The sequence below is a fragment of the Malaclemys terrapin genome, chromosome 4 (genome assembly GCF_027887155.1).
Source record: "Malaclemys terrapin pileata isolate rMalTer1 chromosome 4, rMalTer1.hap1, whole genome shotgun sequence".
NCBI lineage: Eukaryota > Metazoa > Chordata > Testudines > Emydidae > Malaclemys > Malaclemys terrapin.
The window spans coordinates 52,964,237-52,982,945 of NC_071508.1; the positions used below are offsets into that span (position 1 = coordinate 52,964,237).

The following is an 18,709-nucleotide window of genomic DNA, read 5'->3' on the forward strand; positions in this document are numbered from 1 at the left end:
CACCCGCACCTGAATCCCCATGCCACCAAGCCCCAACCAGCTGCACCTGGGTCCCCGCCCCACTCACCCAGCATCTGGACCCCCCACTGAGCATCCCACATCCAGACCCCCACCCCCGCTGAGCTTTATCCTCCACACACCAAGCTGAAACCACCTTCATCAGGACCCCCCTCAAAGTCCCATTACCATTACACCAAGAACCCCTGAACAAGCCCCTGTGCATCCAGATCCCCCCGCACCCGGATCCCCCACTGAGCCGCCCAAACCCAGATTGCCCCACAGAGAATCCTCTCAACCCACAACTGGATCTTGCCACACTAAGTCCCTCCACACTTGGATCCTGCCTTGCTGAGCCTACAAGACCTGCACTTCTAGGTCTTCAAGCATCTCTTTTTCCAGTGGTCTCTATATTGCACAGGAACAATGTCTTTGTCTGACATGTCCAAAAGAGCAGGCAGTCATCTGGTACTTACTTCCATCCTGACATGGACTTCCTACTTCAACTGTAAGAAATCTTTCTGTGTGATTAGATAACTGCTTTTGTGTGTTCTGAGCTTCTTCCAGATGTTTTTTTACTTTACTCAGGTTCTGAGATCTCTATAAGGCTGCTGCCACTGGGATTCTGCTTCTGTCCTCTGCGCAATTTTCCCATTAACAATTGGGTTGATGAGTATGATTAATGATATGCCAGTCACTGGCACATTGTGGTATTCCATAATGACCAAGTGTGCAGTTGTCCCTGATTCCCCTTCATTTTTGAAGCAATGACTACATGTCTGCAACACTTGTTCACCCAAATTCCTCTCCTTTGCAGACATTTGGAACTAAAAGCTCACAAATGGGACATGGTCACATATAAGTGTTCGCCTGGTGCACCTGGCATGGAGGGGCAGGCTCAGTCCTTGCGCTGTGTCAGGCTTGGGAGCAGCCTCACTTCTGAGTTCGTGTCCCCAGGGAATGGTGGGGGAGGAGCTGCCCAGTGATCTCCCACTTCTGTGCAGTCAGTAGCCTGTGCTTCCCAATGCCATGCTGGAGCCTTCACATTTATTTGACAAATAAAATTTGCAGAATTTTAAAATATTGTGTGCAGAATTTTTAATTTTTTGGAGCAGAATGCCCTCAGGAGTAGCCTTTAGAGATCTGGAAATTGCCAACAATTGGTTGGGTGTGGATGTGACTGAACAAGGTGGAGGGACTGCAGCAAAAATTGGAACCATCTGGGTTGTTTCTCTATGTTAGATGCCAGACATCAAATCATGAACATTACACTGCAGAGATCAAACTTTAGGTGATCTGGGAAATGTCTGTAAATTCTGGGAAGTATTCGGAGTGGATGGAGACCAGATCCTATCCTGTCTGACCGGTCTAGTCCTTTCTCATAATTGCCAGTAGCCGTGGTGAGCCTGCAGATGATGTAGAAACTGACCTTAGTAAGCAAAAACACTATGGGTGCTCAAATGTTAAAAAAGAAGGTTAAAAAAAATCTTATTAGGAGAGTTCCCAGCAGTCTCACATTCAGAGCAGAAACTGCAGAACGGGAATACTGTGATGAAGACAAACAAAGACAGACAAAACAGGTAAATCTTGTTTTTTCAAAAGTGTCGAGGAAACCCCAAATTTTTTTGAAATCTGGAAAAAAAAAAGTAGTCTACTATTAGACTTGGGTATACAAAATCTTTGCAGAAGAAAGGCAGCTTAGTATGTAACAGTATTAATAAAAATCTTGATTTACCTGTATAACATCAATATTGAATTTTCAGCCACCTTTATATGTATAATGGTGAACTTGTTTGTTTTGTAGGTGTGGCTTTGTAGTTCTCTATATTTTGCACCAGTTTCTTGTTTTTTTTTTCATGCATCTCATCCTCAAATGTTATTATACATTCTATTTAAATAACAGTTTCTACCTTCATCTGCATTTTCTCTTTTTTCCTGTTTTCTTTTTGTCTTGATTGACTAATAAAATGTGTGTGTTGCTTTTCCCGCATTATTCTATTTTCTTTCTTTCTTTCTCGCTCTCTCTTTATTAAGGTTTTTGTTTGTTTGTTTCATATTCTTACCAGCCTCATGCACAGTGAGACAGAAAAGTTCTCACAGGCTCTTTGTTTTATAACTCCAAGTTCTGGGAAAGATAAATTATTTCCACAACAATTCCAAAATAATGTATAAGCGGGTGCTCCTGAATCTCAATGGTGCCTACTTATGCTGGCCACTCAGTTGCATGATGAACTGTATCCACATTTTATTCTGCAAGCCTTCATTTCTCAACTGTGGGGTCACAAGAAGAAAATGCAAATAAAAATTTATTAAAAAACCCACTTGCCTTCAGCAGCTGTCTAGTTGTTTTTATGCTTACTTGTTCCCCAGCAAGGCTATGCATGTTTACACAGTGAATAAAAAGTCACCTTCACTGAATCAGTCTCTGGGTGAATCCCAACACCTACTTCTACTACACATAATTGCAGAAAGAAAGGGCTGCTTTAGATTCTCCTGACTGGCACCATTCTTCCCACTATTTTTGCTAAGTGACTGAGAAGGCTCTAGTTATGGTAGATGAGGATTCAGAACCTGAGATACACACTTGGGACGTGGGGAACAGATGTAGGGCGGGGAAGAGTTAAAGGAATAATTGTAGAAGATGGTCTTAACTTTTTTCTTAAGCACCATTAAGCTATGCATACTTATATTTTGTTCACTAAAACAAGCACAATCATCCACTGAAAATGTATCTTTTCCTTAAACAGAAAGTGACATTTTGTGCAATATACTGCAAATAACTGACACAGTATCAAATATTATTACACAAGAATACATTCACTTATTCTGAAGTCCAGAAGGGGGTGAAAGGTAGACCAGTTTAAAGTCTCTAGTGCCAGCGGTTCTCAAACTGTGGGTCAGGAACCCGAAGTGGGTCATTACCCCCATTTTAATGGAATCACCAGGGCTGGCATTAGACTTGCTAGGGCCTGGGGCTGAAGCTGAAGTCCGAGCCCCACCAACCAGGGTTGAAGCCAAAGCCCAAGGGCTTCAGCCCTGGGCTGTAGGGTTCAGGTTAGAGCTCCCCCACCCCCGGAAGGTAATTTGGGTGAAAGTAATCATGAAATGATAGATTTCATGATTATAAGGAAAGGAAGAAGTGAGAGAAGCAGAATAAGGTCACTGTAGGTCTCTGCACGGTCTCAGTGTGTATATGGTGTAGAGAGGAGGGAGTTAAGTTTATTAGGAACTGGGAACCTTTTGGGAAAGGAATGGCCTATACAGGAGAGATGGACTCCAGCTAAACCAAAATGGAACCAGACTGCTGGCAGATTAAAAAAATCTTCTCCAACCTTTTGAATTTTAACTAAGGGCTGGGGAAAAGCCAATAGGTGCAGAGGAGCACACAATTCTGGCAAAGACATTCTATACATAAGTGCTGGAACTAGGGATGCTGGGGATGCTGCCACATCCCTAAACTCAAAGTGGTTTCCATTATATACAGGGTTTACAGTTTGGTTCAATAGCTCTCAGCACTCCCATTATACAAATTGTTACAACACCCCTGTAGGGATGAATTTATCAAATGGGGAATTCTATACTCTACTAAATAGGATAGGAAAGAAGTTGATGAAGTATAAGTATAAGTTGGTGAGAAACAATCAAACGAAACAGAGTCCCATTTAAATATAACACATGATGGCAAGTAATTGAATATTGACAAAATGTACAAATACTTCTAAACAAATGCTAGAAGTCTAAATAGCAAGATGGGTAAACTACAGTGTCTGTCATTTATTGAGGATATTGATATAAAGGCATCACAGAAACATGGAAGAAGAGGATATAATCAATGGGACACAGTAATACCAGGGTATAAAAGTACAGAGTAGGTCACACCGATGTGGGAGTGACATTATATGAAAGCATAGAATCAAATAAGGTAAAAATCTTATGCGAAACAAGTTGTCCCATACACTCTATGGATAGAAATTTCATGTTTGAATAAAAAGAGTATAGCAGTAGGAATATACTACTGACCATTTAACAAAGATGATGACAGTGATCGTGAAATGCTAAGGCATGTTAAAGATGCTATAAAACCAGAAAGTGCAATAATAATGGGTGAGTTTCAACCATTCTCAGGTTAACTGCGTAAATGTCACCTCAGGGCGTAAAGCAGAAATAAAAATTTCTAGACACCATAAATGACTGCTTCTTGGAGCAGCTAGTTCTGGAACCCACGAGGGTAGGGCCAGTTCTTAATTTAGTCCTAAGTAGAACACAGGATCTGGTCCAAGAGGTAACTATAGATGAACCATTCAGCAATAGTGACCATAATGTAATATCCTTTCAGGAGAGATAATACCAAAAATATATATTATATATACTGTGTCACCACAGTAACATTTAACTTTAAAAAGGGAAACTACATAAAAATGATGACACTTGTCAGATGGAAATTAAAAGCAGCTGTCATAAGGGTTAAATGCCTGCAGGCAGCATGGAGACAATTTAAAAACTCCATAAGATAGTAACTTTAGCTCAGACTAAATATATACCCCAAATCAGAAAAGACTAAAAAGAGGACTAAAAGAATGCCACCATGGCTAAAGAGCAGAATAATGGAGGCTGCAAGAGGCAAAAAGGCATCCTTTAAAATTTGGAAGTCAAATCCTAATGCAGAAAATACAAAGATACACAAACTAAGTATAATAAAGCAGGCCAAGAAAGATTGTGAGAAGCAACTGGCTAATGGCTCAAAAACTAACAGTAAGAATTTTTTTTAAGTACATAAGAAGCAGGAAGACTGCCAAACAGGCAGTGGGTCCACTAGACAACCAAGGTTAAAGGAGCAGTCAAGGAAAACAAGGCCATTTCAGAGAAGCTAAACAAATTTGCATCAAGCTTCACTGCAGAAGATGTGGGGGAGACAGCCACATCAGAACTATCCTTTTTGGGTGACCAATCTGGATGTACTGTCCCTCACTGATGTGTCAATAGAAGAGGATTTAGAACAAACTGATAAATTGAACAATAATCAGTCACCAGAAGCATTCTGAAGGAACTCAAATATGAAATTTCAGAACTAGTGCTGTTGCTGAAACAAATCTCTGTACCAGATTATTAGAAGGTAGCTAATGTAACATCAATTTTTAAAAAGGGCTTCAAAGGCAATCCTAGCAATTAAAGATAGATGAGTCTAAACTTGGAGTCACCATGAACAGTTCTCTGAAAACTTAAGCTCAATGGGCAGCCGTAGTCAAACAGACTAACAGCACATTAGGAACTATTAGGAAAGGGATGCAATACAAGACAGGAAAATATCATAATGCCACTATATAAATCCATAGTGTGCCCACACTTTGAATACAATGCCAAGTTCTGGTTACCCCATCTCAAAAAGGATAGGTTCAGAGAAGGGCAAAAAAGATGATCAAGAGTATGGAACAGCTTCCAGACAAGGACAGACTAAAAAGATCAGGGCTCTTTAGCTTAGAAAAGAGACAACTAAGGGGCGACATACAAGAGGTCTGTAAAATCGTGAATGGTGTGGAAAAAGTAAATAAAGAAGTGGTCTTTATCTTTCCTCACAACACAAAAACCAGGGGTCACACAATGAAATTAATAGAAGCAAGGTTTAGGACAAAGAAGAGGAAGTACTTTTTCACACAACACAAAATTAACCTATAGAATTATTGCCACGCGACGTTGGGATGGCCAAAAGTATAACTGGGTTTAAAGAGAACTAGATAAGTTCATGGAGGATAGGTTTATCAGTAACTAATAGCCAAGGTAATCAGGGACACAACAATGCTCAGGATGACCCTAAACTTGGATTGCTGATGCTGGGAGGGGAAGGCATGGGTGGATCTCTCCAACTGTCCTGTTTTGTACACTTCCCTGAAACTCTGGTACTGGCCGCTCTCGCAGAAAAGATACTGGGCTAGATAGAACATTGGTCTGACTCAGAACGGCAGTTCTTAAGGACATCAGACTTCAAAAAAGCAGACTTTAACAGACTTAGAACTGGTAGGTAAGGTCCCATGGGAAGAAAACCTAAGGGATAGAGAAGTTCAGGAGAGCTGGCATTTCTCAAGGGACAATATTAAAGGCACAACTGCCTACTATTCCAATGGGAAGGAAAGACAAGAAAAATATTAATATGACTTCATCAGGAGCTCTTTAATGACCTGATAATCAAAAAGAAATCCTACAAAATGTGGAAACATGGACAAATTGCTAAGGAGTGCAAAAGAAAAGCACAAGCATGTAGGGACAAGAATGTATAAAGGCTAAGGCACAAAATGAGTTACACCTAGTTAGATGTATTCAAGTCAGCAGGGCCTGATGACATTCATTGTAGAGTACTAAAGGAACTAACTGAAGCCATCTTGGAACTGTTCTCAATTACCTTTGAGAACTCATGGAGGACAAGTAAGGTCCCAGAGGACTGGAGAATAGAATACCTATCTTTAAAAAGGAGAACAAAGAGGACTCAGGGAATTATATACCAGACAGCCTAAGTATGATACCTGGAAACATACTGTAACAAATTTTTTAACAATTAATTTGTAAGCATGATGGGGATAATAGGCTTATCAGGAATAGCCAACATGGATTTGTCAAAAAGAAATCATGCCAAACCAATCTAATTTCCCCGTTTGGATTTTTTTTTTTTTTTTTGGACAGAGTTAGTGACCTTGCGGATGGGGCGGGGGGGGGGGGGGGGGGGGGTCCATGATTTATCTTGATTTTAGTAAGGCTTTTGACATGGTCCCACATGACATTCTCGTATGAAAACTGGGGTAATATGGTCTAGATGAAATTACTATAAGTTAGGTGCTTAGCTGGTTGAAAGACTACATTCCAAAAGTAGTTATCAACAGTTTGCTGTCAAACTGGGAGGGTGTATTGAGTGGAGTCCTGCGGGGGACAGTCCTGGGTCTGCTACTATTCAATATGTTCATTAATGACGTGGAATACAGAGTGCAGAGTATGCTTATAATATTTGTGGATGACACCATCTGGGAGGGGTTGCAAGTACTTTGGAGGATACAATTAGAATTCAACTGCTTAAACCATGAGGCCATCCTTTCTCTATGTGCAATCTACTGCTTCATTCATTCCACACCTTTCAGCTTCTTGAGCAAATGAGACTGAGGTGCAAAAGACAACAGTCTCCTTTACTAGACAACCCTAGTTATCCCCAGCACATGGTCCATCTTGTGCACTGAATAAGACAGAAGTTCTGTGGAAAAATAGTATATGATCATGTAACTAAATACTATTATAATGACTATACCAAAGGGAAGTGTATTAAGGTTGTACAGGCAACCTTAATTCTAGCATTTCCTAACCTTCGAGTGCTTGACTTTGCAATATGAACAGTCTTTAAACTTAATTTGGTTTATATATTTTCCTAGCCCCCTAGCTCTGGGGTGGGGCTGGGAATGAGGGGTTAGAGGTGCAGGAGGGTGCTCCTGGCTGGGAAGTGATATTGACCTTCCTATGTCTCATCAGCACTATTGGAACTATAGATATAAAACACATCTCTATCATTTAAGCTAATGGAATAACTGACAGAGAATAATAGCCTATTATTGCTATGTGTAGCAGTCTCTAAAGGGGGATGAGAGACACAATTTGCAAGTAGGTTTCACAGCTATTTATCAGACAGCCGAGGACACAAACTCAGGAATCTTGGCTTCCAGTCCAGGTCCTAAAAGGGGGCATGGTCTCTTGGTTACAGATCCTTCTATCCTTGTCCACCATGTCTGCCCCCTCTTCCCTCAGCCTTTCTCTGCCCCACATCTAACATATATTCTCCATCTGCCCTCCCTGTTCCTATCACCTTCCATAGCTTGTCTTTGCCTCTCCCATTCCTCACTCCTCTGCAGTCCAGTTAGGCTGCTTCCTCCTTTGCCTCCAGGCAGCCTGGTCACCAACACAAGCTGCACTGAGAGCACCAGAGAGGCAGTCTCTATGCCCCTAGTTCCTATGCCCAGAGCCACTGCAGCTCGGAGGAACAAATACAGGAAAAACTCTGCTCAGCCCCTGCAGCCGTGGGGATGGAGCACAAGTAGTACAGAAAGAAAGTTCAGATAATTTGGCTGCCAAACTCAAGCAGGCCTTTACTGAGCACATGCTAACTATGTTTTTAGAGAGGCTTCTAACTGGCCTAACATTTGAGATGATTTTTATAGGGATGGCAAAATGCATATCCCTGATACCAGGTCAACTCCCCTGCCAAATTTTAAGTCTCTGCTTCAACACATGGAAGCACTAGAATGTATCAATGAAGTATGTGTGTATATATGAAGTTTTTAACATGGGAAAAACAACATTTTTTTCCTAACCTTGTTTTGAGAAATGACTGAACCGTTTTAGCTGAAATCTTAAATCATAAATATATGGTCCCAGGGAGACACCCAGAATGGAAAATTTCAGTCCAAATGATTAAAGTTTGACAAAGTTATAAGCAACTGAAAATAAGATCTTATAATAGAAAATGCTGGGTAATCTTAACTACATGTATCGCTACCAGCTCTGCATAAAATTATAAGTACACTTTCTTAATGTTATGTATTTTTAAACTATCATCGCAGGGATGTGCCTTATTGGGAAGAATTTACTTTCACAGAGAAATACCAAAACAGAGGTCTCAACAAGCCCAGCAAGTCACCTTGAGTATGAACTAATATCAAGATATTGTCTTTGTACTGACTCAGCAATACCTGCACTCACAAACCTGCAACTGCAGTCAAGAATTAGAGAGAACTGAACCTGAAAGTGAGGAGAAGTTGGAAGATGTAATAATCACCATACTGAAGAAATACCAGCAAGTTAGACAGCTATAAAACTCCAGTGGAAAAATTGAAATCTGCCATTCTAGAGGGAATCCTTTAATCTCAAAGTGCATTTTCATTAGATTAATATTAGCTTTCCCAATGCAGATAAAATAGACTGACCTGATAATGGGGTTTATACCATTGTTTCAAATCCCAGTCCCAAAGAATCATCTGTAAAAGAGGCAAAATAAATAGTAATGAGTTATATGCTAATAGTCAAAAAGTGTGTATTAATAGAATCTTGATCAGTTCATGCTATTTACAATAATTCCCTCCAAATTTTGGTGGGTGGGAAAGGTTAATTTTCAACTGATCATTTCATTGTCTCAATTGCTAACATTAAAACAAAAGTCATGATAAAGTATGAAAACCAAATATAGCAATAACTGTCAGTAAAAGATTTATATTTTAAGAGCAATACAATTTACTTATTGATAAAGTAACTATATGGTCTTTTTTTTAATCCTGCAAGATTTGAGACAGTAAAAAAGTCATCCATCAGACAGGTCACAGCAGTGGGTGGTGATGCTGCTTTTCTATTTGTATTTATCTAGTTATAAAGGCAAACAAAATGGCAGCTACGCTAAGCTCTAAGCATTCTTGGAAATAATTTTTAAACAGCAATAAAAACAATGGTCGCAATATACATTTACAGCAAAAGGAAAAAAAAACGAGAAAAAAGTTTCACTTCCCCCTAACCCCCTTAAGCAACATCCACTCCCCCAAAATGCTCACAAAAGAAAAGTCTTGTGGTGAACAAATATTATCTATTTTGGACCCATGGTGAGGATGGGGGGGGATTTGAAAGCCATGGAAAATGCCCTGTCAGGAACTCCTCTTATATATCCAAGAAGTCCCATCTTCATCTTCTGTAAATCTGAACTGCAGAACTGTAGCATAAGCAGAGAGATGCAAGATCAAGTAAACATAGACCATTCCTGACAGGTGTTTGGCCATATGTTCTTAAAAACCTTATTGGTCAGAATTCCACACCCTCCTTTGGAAGCCTCTTCCAGAGCTTAAACTACCTTTATAGTGAGAAAGTTTTTCCTAATATCTAACATAAATCTCCCTTGCTGCAGATTACACCCATTACTTCTTGTCATACCTTTAGTGGACATGAAGAGTAAATGATCAGTCTCTTTAGAACAGCCCTTAACATAGCTGAAGACTATTATCAGGTCCCCCCTTAATCTTCTCCTCTTAAGACTAAACATGCTCAGCTTTTTTATTCTTTCCTCATAAGTCAGATTTTCTAAACCTTTTATCATTTTTGTGGCTCTCTTCTGAGCTCTCTACAATTTGTCCACACCTTTCCTAAAGTGTGGCGCCCAGAACTGGATACAGTACTACAGCTTAGGCCTCCACAGTACCGAGGCCTAAGCAGGACAATTACCTCCCATGTCTTACATACTACTTTCCTGTTAATGCACCTCAAAATGATATTAGCCTTGTACACAGCTGCATCATATTGTTGACTCATATTCAATTTGGGATCCACTATAACTAAGGCTACGATTATATCATGGAAGTCACGGAATCTGTGACATTGGAGGCCCCCAAAGATAACCAGCTGTCCTGTAGTGTGAAAAACTGCTATCTGACTGAATGTGCTACTTAGGGTATACTGAGCATGCTCACACGAACTGAGCCTGCTGAGTAACATCTGCTGAAGCCAGCAGCAAGGGACCCCTGCAGCAGCCCAGCCTCCACAGGCGACCTGCAACTGACCGGCCACCAGTGTCAGCAGGGACCCCATTGCTCCCTAGCTGCCAGCGCTGGCAAAGCCCTGCCTGCAGCTGCTGCGAGCAGCTGATCCCCATACTCCCCCTGCCACAGGGAGAGGGATTCTGGAGCTGCTCAGCAGCTGCTGGAAGGGCCCCCCCACAGCTCCCCAGCCGCTGTCAATGGTGGCGGTGGGACCCTCCCTTTCCCCGCAACTGACTGGCCACCAGTGGGGACCCCTGAGCTGCCCAGTTACTGGCAGCAGCAGAGAGACCCCGGAGCTGTTCAGCGGACACAAGGGACCCCCATATCTCCCAGCCGCCGCCACGAGCAGCCACCACCCCCACCCCCTGCAGCTCACAGCTGCCTCCGGCCATGGCAGAGGCACCCCAGAGCTGCTCAGCGGCTACTGAAAGGGGCCCCCCACAGCTCCCCAACTGGCTCTGCAGGGCAATGGGGACCCTATAGCTCCCAGATACTGCAGGGGGGTTGAGCAGCATGCTGGACCCTCCTCCCTCCCCATTTTGTCAGGAATGTTTTTAGTAAAAGCCCAGGACTATAACCCTCCGATGCTTTTCATCAGTACTACCACCTCACCAGTTAATCCCAGTTTTGTAGTTGTGCATTTGATTTTTCCTTCTCAAGACTTTGGCCTTGTCTTTATCGAACCTCATCTTGTTGATTTCAGACCAGTTCTTTAATTATCAAAGTCTCTTTGAATTCTAATCCTGTCCTCCAAAGTACTTGCAACCCCTTCCAGCCTGGAGTCATCCACAAATTTTATAAGCATACTCCACACGCTATAATCCAAGTCATTAATGAACAGACTGAATAGTACCAGACCACATGACTGGCCCCTTCAGAACCCCACTAGATAGGCCCTCTAACTAACTAACTGCATGTGGTTTTTTTAATCCAATTAAGCATGCACTTTACAGTATTTTCATCTAGACCACATTTCCCTAGTTTTCTTATGAGAATGTCATGTGGGACTGTGTCAAAAGCCTTACTAAAATCAAGATATATCATGTCTACTACTTTCTCCTTATCCACTAGGTCAATAACCATCAAAAAAGAAAACTAGGTTTGTTTGGCATGATTTGTTTTTGACAAATCCATACTGTCTATTCCTTATAACCCTATTATCCTCTAGGTATTAAACAATTAATTTATAAACAATTTGTTACTGTATGTTTCCAGGAATCATATTTAGGCTGACTGATATATAACTCCCAATTCCTCTTTGTTCCCCTTCTAAAGATAGACAATATATTTGACCTTCCCCAGTCCTCTAGGACTTCACCTGTCCTCCATGAGTTCTCAAAGATAATTGCTAACAGTTCTGATATTGCTTCAGTTAGTTCCTTAAGGACCCTAAGATCAGGCCCTGCCAACTTGAATACCTCTAATTTATCCAAATATTCTTTAATCTAATCTTTCCCTATTTTGGCTTGTCCTCACTCCCCCTTGTTAATATGAATTGTGTTGAGTATTTGGTCTCTAGTAACCATTTTAGCAAAGATTGAAGCAAAATAGACATTAAATACCTCAGCTTTCTTAATGTCATCAGTTATTAGCTCTTCTTCCCTGGTAAATAGGAGACCTATTCTATGCTTCATCTTTTATTTAACAAGCGGTAGGCCACATTCTATACCAGTTCATTTTCAAGTGGATTCAAGAAATAGCTTCAAGTGGAGTATATTCCTGTACAGTAATCGAGTCACAAATTAATAAAAGTATGAATTACAATGAGGTCCTTTTTGGTAAGAAAAGATCATAACCTCCTAACCAGATGCAAACATAAAAAAACCTGTCTTGATATTGTTGAAAGTTTACCATTCAACAGTAATTGTAAATCTAACCAGACTCATAAATTGTAACAAGTGGAAGACACACACTTTCAGTCGGGGTGTGGGGCAGATACAATCTGTGTCATTGTCCAATTGCTCTCCTCAACTCGCCAACATCACTCCTGTTTTGTCTGGACTGAATCTCAGCAAATTTGCTCTCATCCATATCCTTTGCCTTTTCCCAAACACTAATAAAGATGTTAAATTGGGGTTGAAATATATATATATTTCCACTGATATTTCAGTAGTAAACACTATACTTGGTAGCGTCTCTATAGGTTAGTTTCCTTATGATAGAAACTCAAAGATAGCAGTGGTATCCACTTCTTCCACACATATATATCCTGATAAAAGTTTAGTGATAAATGATAGGGTTTTTTTAGAAATTCTAACGAGTTAGCATTCCACATGACAATGTCCTTATCCAACTGATTTGAATTCATATCTAGTATGATTTTGTGAGACACGGTTGCCAATACTTTAATAAAATTCTACTGTGTTGCATCTACTCTTTCCCTTCATTCAGAAATTTTACAATTCTACCAGAAAAACCTATTCTATATAATTAGCTACTCAAAATTACAACAGCTAGTTATCTATGTTTAAGCACAAAACAGATGGCTTTATATCTTACTTCCTTCTCCCTGCCCCCATAACCTAGTGGAGTATGACATCTATACTTCCAACTCATTAAATGAGAAACAAGTAAATGGTCCTTTTTTTTTTTTTATAATAGGAAGTCTGAAAATAAATAGGAAGATGGGCCACGGGGCAGATCCCTAGCTGCTGTAAACTGTCATAGCTTCATTGATTTAAAAGCAGATGTGGCATTTTACACCAGCTGAAGATCTGCCCCTATATGTTTTAGATATTCCGTATTCAAAAGAACATGCCTCCACTGTATTTGGGCTCCAAGTATTAACAAAATATTATGACATATTCTTTGACATATTAAATCATATAGTCCATAAAATGCTTCTGAAAAATTAAGACAGATTATTTGTAAGTCACTGTAAAATGCTTGGGTCTTTTATTTTCCAATTTGTGCTATTCTCTCATAGTACAAGAATATTAATATTCCCTGCTCTTTAAAATATGATAATATCATTAATATGATATTTTCTGCCCAGAAGTAGTCTAATTTTGTTCCAAAACCAACCAACATTTTTTTCTGTAAATACTTTATAGCAAGGATTTAGATTAAGAGCACTAACTCAAAAAGCCAAAATAAATGCTAAAGTGAAAAAATAAAATCTGCTAAAACGTCTGTGGAAAACATTTTCTTCTTCAAAAGTTTTGTTAGAAGTTACTGTGTGAATATGATTGCAAGCCTACATGTCATGAACAGCTTTACAAAACCACCAAAACCACACTGATACGTCAGCAATGCAATCGGAAGATGCTACCGGGCACAAATACGTCAATTCATTGTTCTTTCTGCAGACAAAAAATAAAAACTACATATGGAAAATGAATTTTAGTGATGTTCAAACCTTGCAAACCCAGTAATATCACTGTAACTGGGAAGTTATGGTTATATTTCTAACTGTGTTTTTTCCCTGATAAATTCATTTGCATAGCCTATATTTATCTACAAATTACAGAAAAGAATAATCCACTGCTCTTTTTTCTTCTTCTCTATTTTCAGTCCAAAAATAAGATGTTGATACAACTGCCATGATTGTTCAGACATCTGCAATTCTAGAATTACTCTACTCCTTTCTGCCCATGAAAGGTCGGAGTTATTTTTTGTGGCTGCTCCTGTACCTGGAGGCCTCTCTCATGAAGAGTGCACAAGGTTCAAACCTGGCTTCCCCTTCTGTTCGGCGTGTGTTGGAGACTGCAAGAAAGGGCAATAAAAGGACACAGGCTGATGTGTCTTCAGTATGCTGACAATGCCCAGGTCTGTCTCCCTGACATCTGACCCAATCAATGCAGTGAAACAGATTCAGTGCCTATGTGAAATGAGATTGGATGGAGGGTTGACTAGGGAAAGGAAGTCTAAGAAGTGGAGAGCATTATATCAGCCACTGAGCAGCAGCCTGCAATTTAACAATGACTGTCCAATCAATGTGCTCCAACATGCCACATAACAAAAATTACTATCTAATGATCAAACGTAATGCTCACGTTTAACAAAAAAAGAAGGATAAGATCAATAGCCACATAAATATTTTATTGGGATTTTGTAAGCTTATAAACTAGATCCACTGTGTGGAGGGAAACAAACAACTATTCTGGTCCTGACACACAGAACATTTAAATTAAAAAGAAAGAGCATGGAAGGAGGAACTATCCTAGATGGATGTGTCATACTAAGAAACATTAATAAAATAACATTATACTTTAAGATGTACCAATACAGAGTTATGGGTCAGAGTCAGCAATTAATTAATGAAGAAAATGGGAGGTGTTGCATGGAAATCACTATGTTGTTCACTCTGCTTCCAAAGGATACATCCATAATCAATTTTTAAATAACTGGTGAAATAGCATGATGACAATTAGCCTTCTATCTTGCAATTTTCCCAACAAGACCTTTCCCATCTGCCCAAGAACAAAGTCATAGTTCTTGTAAAATTCACTGTATTTTTCAGTAGAAGAGATCCCCCTCCCCCCCTCCACTCTGTAGTCTTAAAAAAAATGCCACTCTAAACATCCCAGGCAAGGATAGCATTTGAATTGCTAGTTGGGACATCAACCAACCAACCAGGGACTCTCCATATCATACAAACTATTCATGTTCTGTTTCCCTCCTGAGATATCCACATGGGCCCCAGTCCAGGAAAACATAAAACATTTGCTTAACTTCAATGCTAACTTCTAATTCTAATCTAACTGGACTTCAGTGCACTTACTTGTGTTCTTAAAGTTAAGCACATATTTACGTGCTTTGCTGAACTGGAGCTAATATTTAAAGGCAATGGACCTAATGTTCAAGTTTTACGCAAAGATGTTTCATGATCATTTAGCCATATTCTCCTCAAAGATCACGTTGCTATAGAGTTGACCTATAACAGATTAAAAGTATGAAATTAAGGTTGGCATGCCATTGGTGGTCATTACCTCAGCTATGTGGTCTAAAGATTGTGATATAGAATGTTTTCAATCTTATGCCATGGCTATTGTAAAAGTGAAGGTTTTCTTCTCCACAATAGCCACTATATAAGCAGTCCTGCTGAACTGTTCTGAGTTGTGGACAGCTTGGTGAATCTAGACTTCTGTTTCTAGTCAGTAGCAGATTTCTCCCTCTAATTGTGAGAAGTCTTTTTGGGTGGGGGGTGGGGAGGAGGGCAAAAATGAGATTTACACTGATTTGCTGCAATCACAGGTTTCTTCTCCTCCCTTCCAGAACATGGATAGTTAGCATGATATGGAGACTCCCTTGGTTTGTTTGGCTGACTGATGACCCAACTAGCAATTCAAAAAGATCAAATGCCCATATTTAGTTAGATAAATCAGTAACCATTGATACTGCTGGCCATAAGGTTTCGTTGACTTGCCTGTAAACCCTCCAAGGGGTGGACAGGATTGCACTTCAATACCTTTTCTTTTTAAGCTATGTTTGATATGGCAAATGAAATGGTCTCTCTCTGAAAAGCACCTTGTGGGATAGCCATGCCTTTGTAACTTCCAGGGCAGATTATCATAATACCTCCAGTTGAGACTACCCCTCATCATCAGTCAGAAATTACAATTAGTCAATTTTTGCCATAGGAAGTGTATTGTACCAGTGCTCTTTGCTTCCAGATATAATTCAAGATGTTGATCTATGAAGCCAATATGGTTTGGTCCTAGGTACTTGAGTCAGTGCCTCTTTTCTTGTGAACTGCTGTAGCAGGAGAGATACAATTGTGCACTCCTCCAACTGCAGGAGAGGCATTTTGAATGGAAAGGCCTTAGGGCTAAACTTATTTCCTAGGTTGATCTAATAAAGACAAAGTAAGTTGACCTCCAGAGCACAATATGAAATCCATTTGTTGACTTATATATTTGTAAGGTGGCAGTGTACATTTTCATTTATAGTATTATTTGAATGAACAAATTATTTCAGTAAACATATTCCACAGCCCAGGATCCATAAATAAAACATTCTGCTGCCATTTAACCTGTTGGATATAAACTTGAGCTCCTCAGCTGATTTCAACTGCCACAGTAGCAAAACTAAAAGACAGCGACTTTCTAAACTGACCAGGACTTCAAAACCGTATGGCTCCAAAAGGTCAAAAACCAACAACTCAAACCGTACATTAAAAATTAACTAGAAAGTGCTGATTAGAGGAACACGTGCAACATTTTCCCCAGGAGAAGCAAAATTAACATGTAGGCTGCCACAATCTACAGTAGTTGAATAATCTTCAGGGCTAACTCCATGTAGCACACATTGCAATAATTAAAGTGAGGTAACAAAGGCATGAAATGCTATGGTGAGATCATGTGAAAGAGAAAGTTACAATCGTCTTGCAGCCATCAATGAAAAATACAGGTCACCACACACTACATATTTTTCTGCGTATGTCCTACTTCTATTTAAGTCAATTCTATGAAAAATATGACTATTATATAAATCTCTTCTCAATCAGGCCCTTACTTGATGATTTTTCAACATGAGAGGTGTGGGGGGGTTATATCGTTTTCTCCAATGCTTCTAACAATCCACAAGGTGGCACTTAAATCTAGAACTGCAAAAAACAATTGTTTGCTCATGCTAGTATCTTGCACTTGCCTTTCTGAGAGAAAAAGCAGAATACCACAGAATATACCCTTTAAGTAGAAATATTAAGCTACAACTGCAATAACTCCCTGGCAGGATCTATCTGGGGACAAAAGTGGATGGTTGGTTTTAAATATGATTGACAAGATTTGCTCATTGAAGCACCTGCTCAGTTTACGACCCATTTTAGCCCTTAAGGTGTGGTTCTTCTTGGACAAGAGGCTGTAAAGAAGGCATCTTGGGGGCCTGTATTTTGTTTCTCAATAACTCCCAAACCAGGCCAAATCTACTTAGTTTAAGTGCGAGCCATACAATCTCAACCTGGAAGATGAAAGCCAAATGTTCTTCTGGTTCCTCCATCATCAGTAGGGATTCTGCAATCGGAGCTTAGTCAACAATTCTGTTGAAGATGTTCATAGTAAAATCCAGTGCACTCTCCGAGAGTTGCACTGACTTTGTAGCACTAACAGGAATAAAACTTCAGTCTTTAGTTAGCAGATAGGTCTCAAAATGGATTTGTAGCCATGGAATTTGCTGCAAAAACCATCCTTTATAGTATAACTGTACTCCAGAATCCAAGCCATCGCTTCTTTTAAAAATTCTGTTTCAAACTGTCACAACGAAGGAAAAACTTGAAAATGTGAACCACACATAGATTAGTACATTTTTGTCTAAATGGTCTGCAGATAGCATGAGGTCTTGTCTACGTAGGATAGTTGCATCAGTTTAACCTAAGGAGTGAATTTAAACCAATATAGTTAAAACAGTGCAAACCACTATGTGAACACACTTAGTTCAGTATAAGAGTGGCCTTTTTTTGATTTAGCTTAAGTCAATTGGTAACAGGTTTAGGTAGGGCTACCATATGTCCGGATTTCCCCGGACATGTCCGGCTTTTCGTTCTATAAATAGCCGTCCGGGGGGGATTTTTAAAAATCTAAAAATGTCCGGGATTTCCCCCGTCGGCTATTTATAGATCGAAAAGCAGCGGCCAAGTGCCGCTGGGCAGCCAAAGCCCCTTCCCGGCTCCCCCCATCCCCTGCAGCCTTACCCGCAGCTGTCTTCCCCCTCCTCCCCTCCCCTGAACGCTCCGCCCCCTGCTCCCCTGCTTCCTGCGAAGCTCGAAATGAAGCAGGGGCAGGCCGGCGCAGCAGCAGGTAAGCTGGGGGGGAGGAGGAGGAGAGCTCCGGGGAGGCGCGGCCCTGGCCAAGCGGCGCCCGGCGGCCCCAGCACCCCCGGCCCGGACCCGGCCCGGCCCCCAGCAGCGCCGGCCCCAGCACCCCTGGCCCGGCCCGGGCCCGGCCCAGGCCCCAGCACCCCAGGCCCAGCCCAGGCCCCAGCACCCCCGGCCCGGACCCGGCCCGGCTCGGGCCCCAGCAGCGCCGGCCGAGCACCTCCGGCCCGGCCCCAAGGTCTGCAACCCCGGCCAGAGCGCAGCCCGATTCCTGGGCTCCTTAAAGCTGGCCCTGGTCAGGGGACAGGGAGGGGGGGTTGGATGGGTCAGGAGTTTTGGGGGGGCTGCCAGGAGGGCAAGGGTGTGGAGAGGGGTTGCGACAGTCATGGACAGGGAGTGGGGGGGTTAGATGGGTCTG

The 18,709-nt window shown here is 41.0% G+C and overlaps 1 protein-coding gene across 1 annotated transcript in view; it reads right to left on the reverse strand.

Annotated features, from left to right (window-relative positions):
* Positions 1-18,709, reverse strand: part of PDE3B (phosphodiesterase 3B) — a 279,698-nt gene that overhangs the window by 116,742 nt on the left and 144,247 nt on the right. Inside the window, exon 2 of the mRNA XM_054027191.1 lies at positions 8,949-8,999. Within this exon, the coding sequence (XP_053883166.1) occupies positions 8,949-8,999 (51 nt within the window). The remainder of the gene's footprint in view (positions 1-8,948; positions 9,000-18,709) is intronic.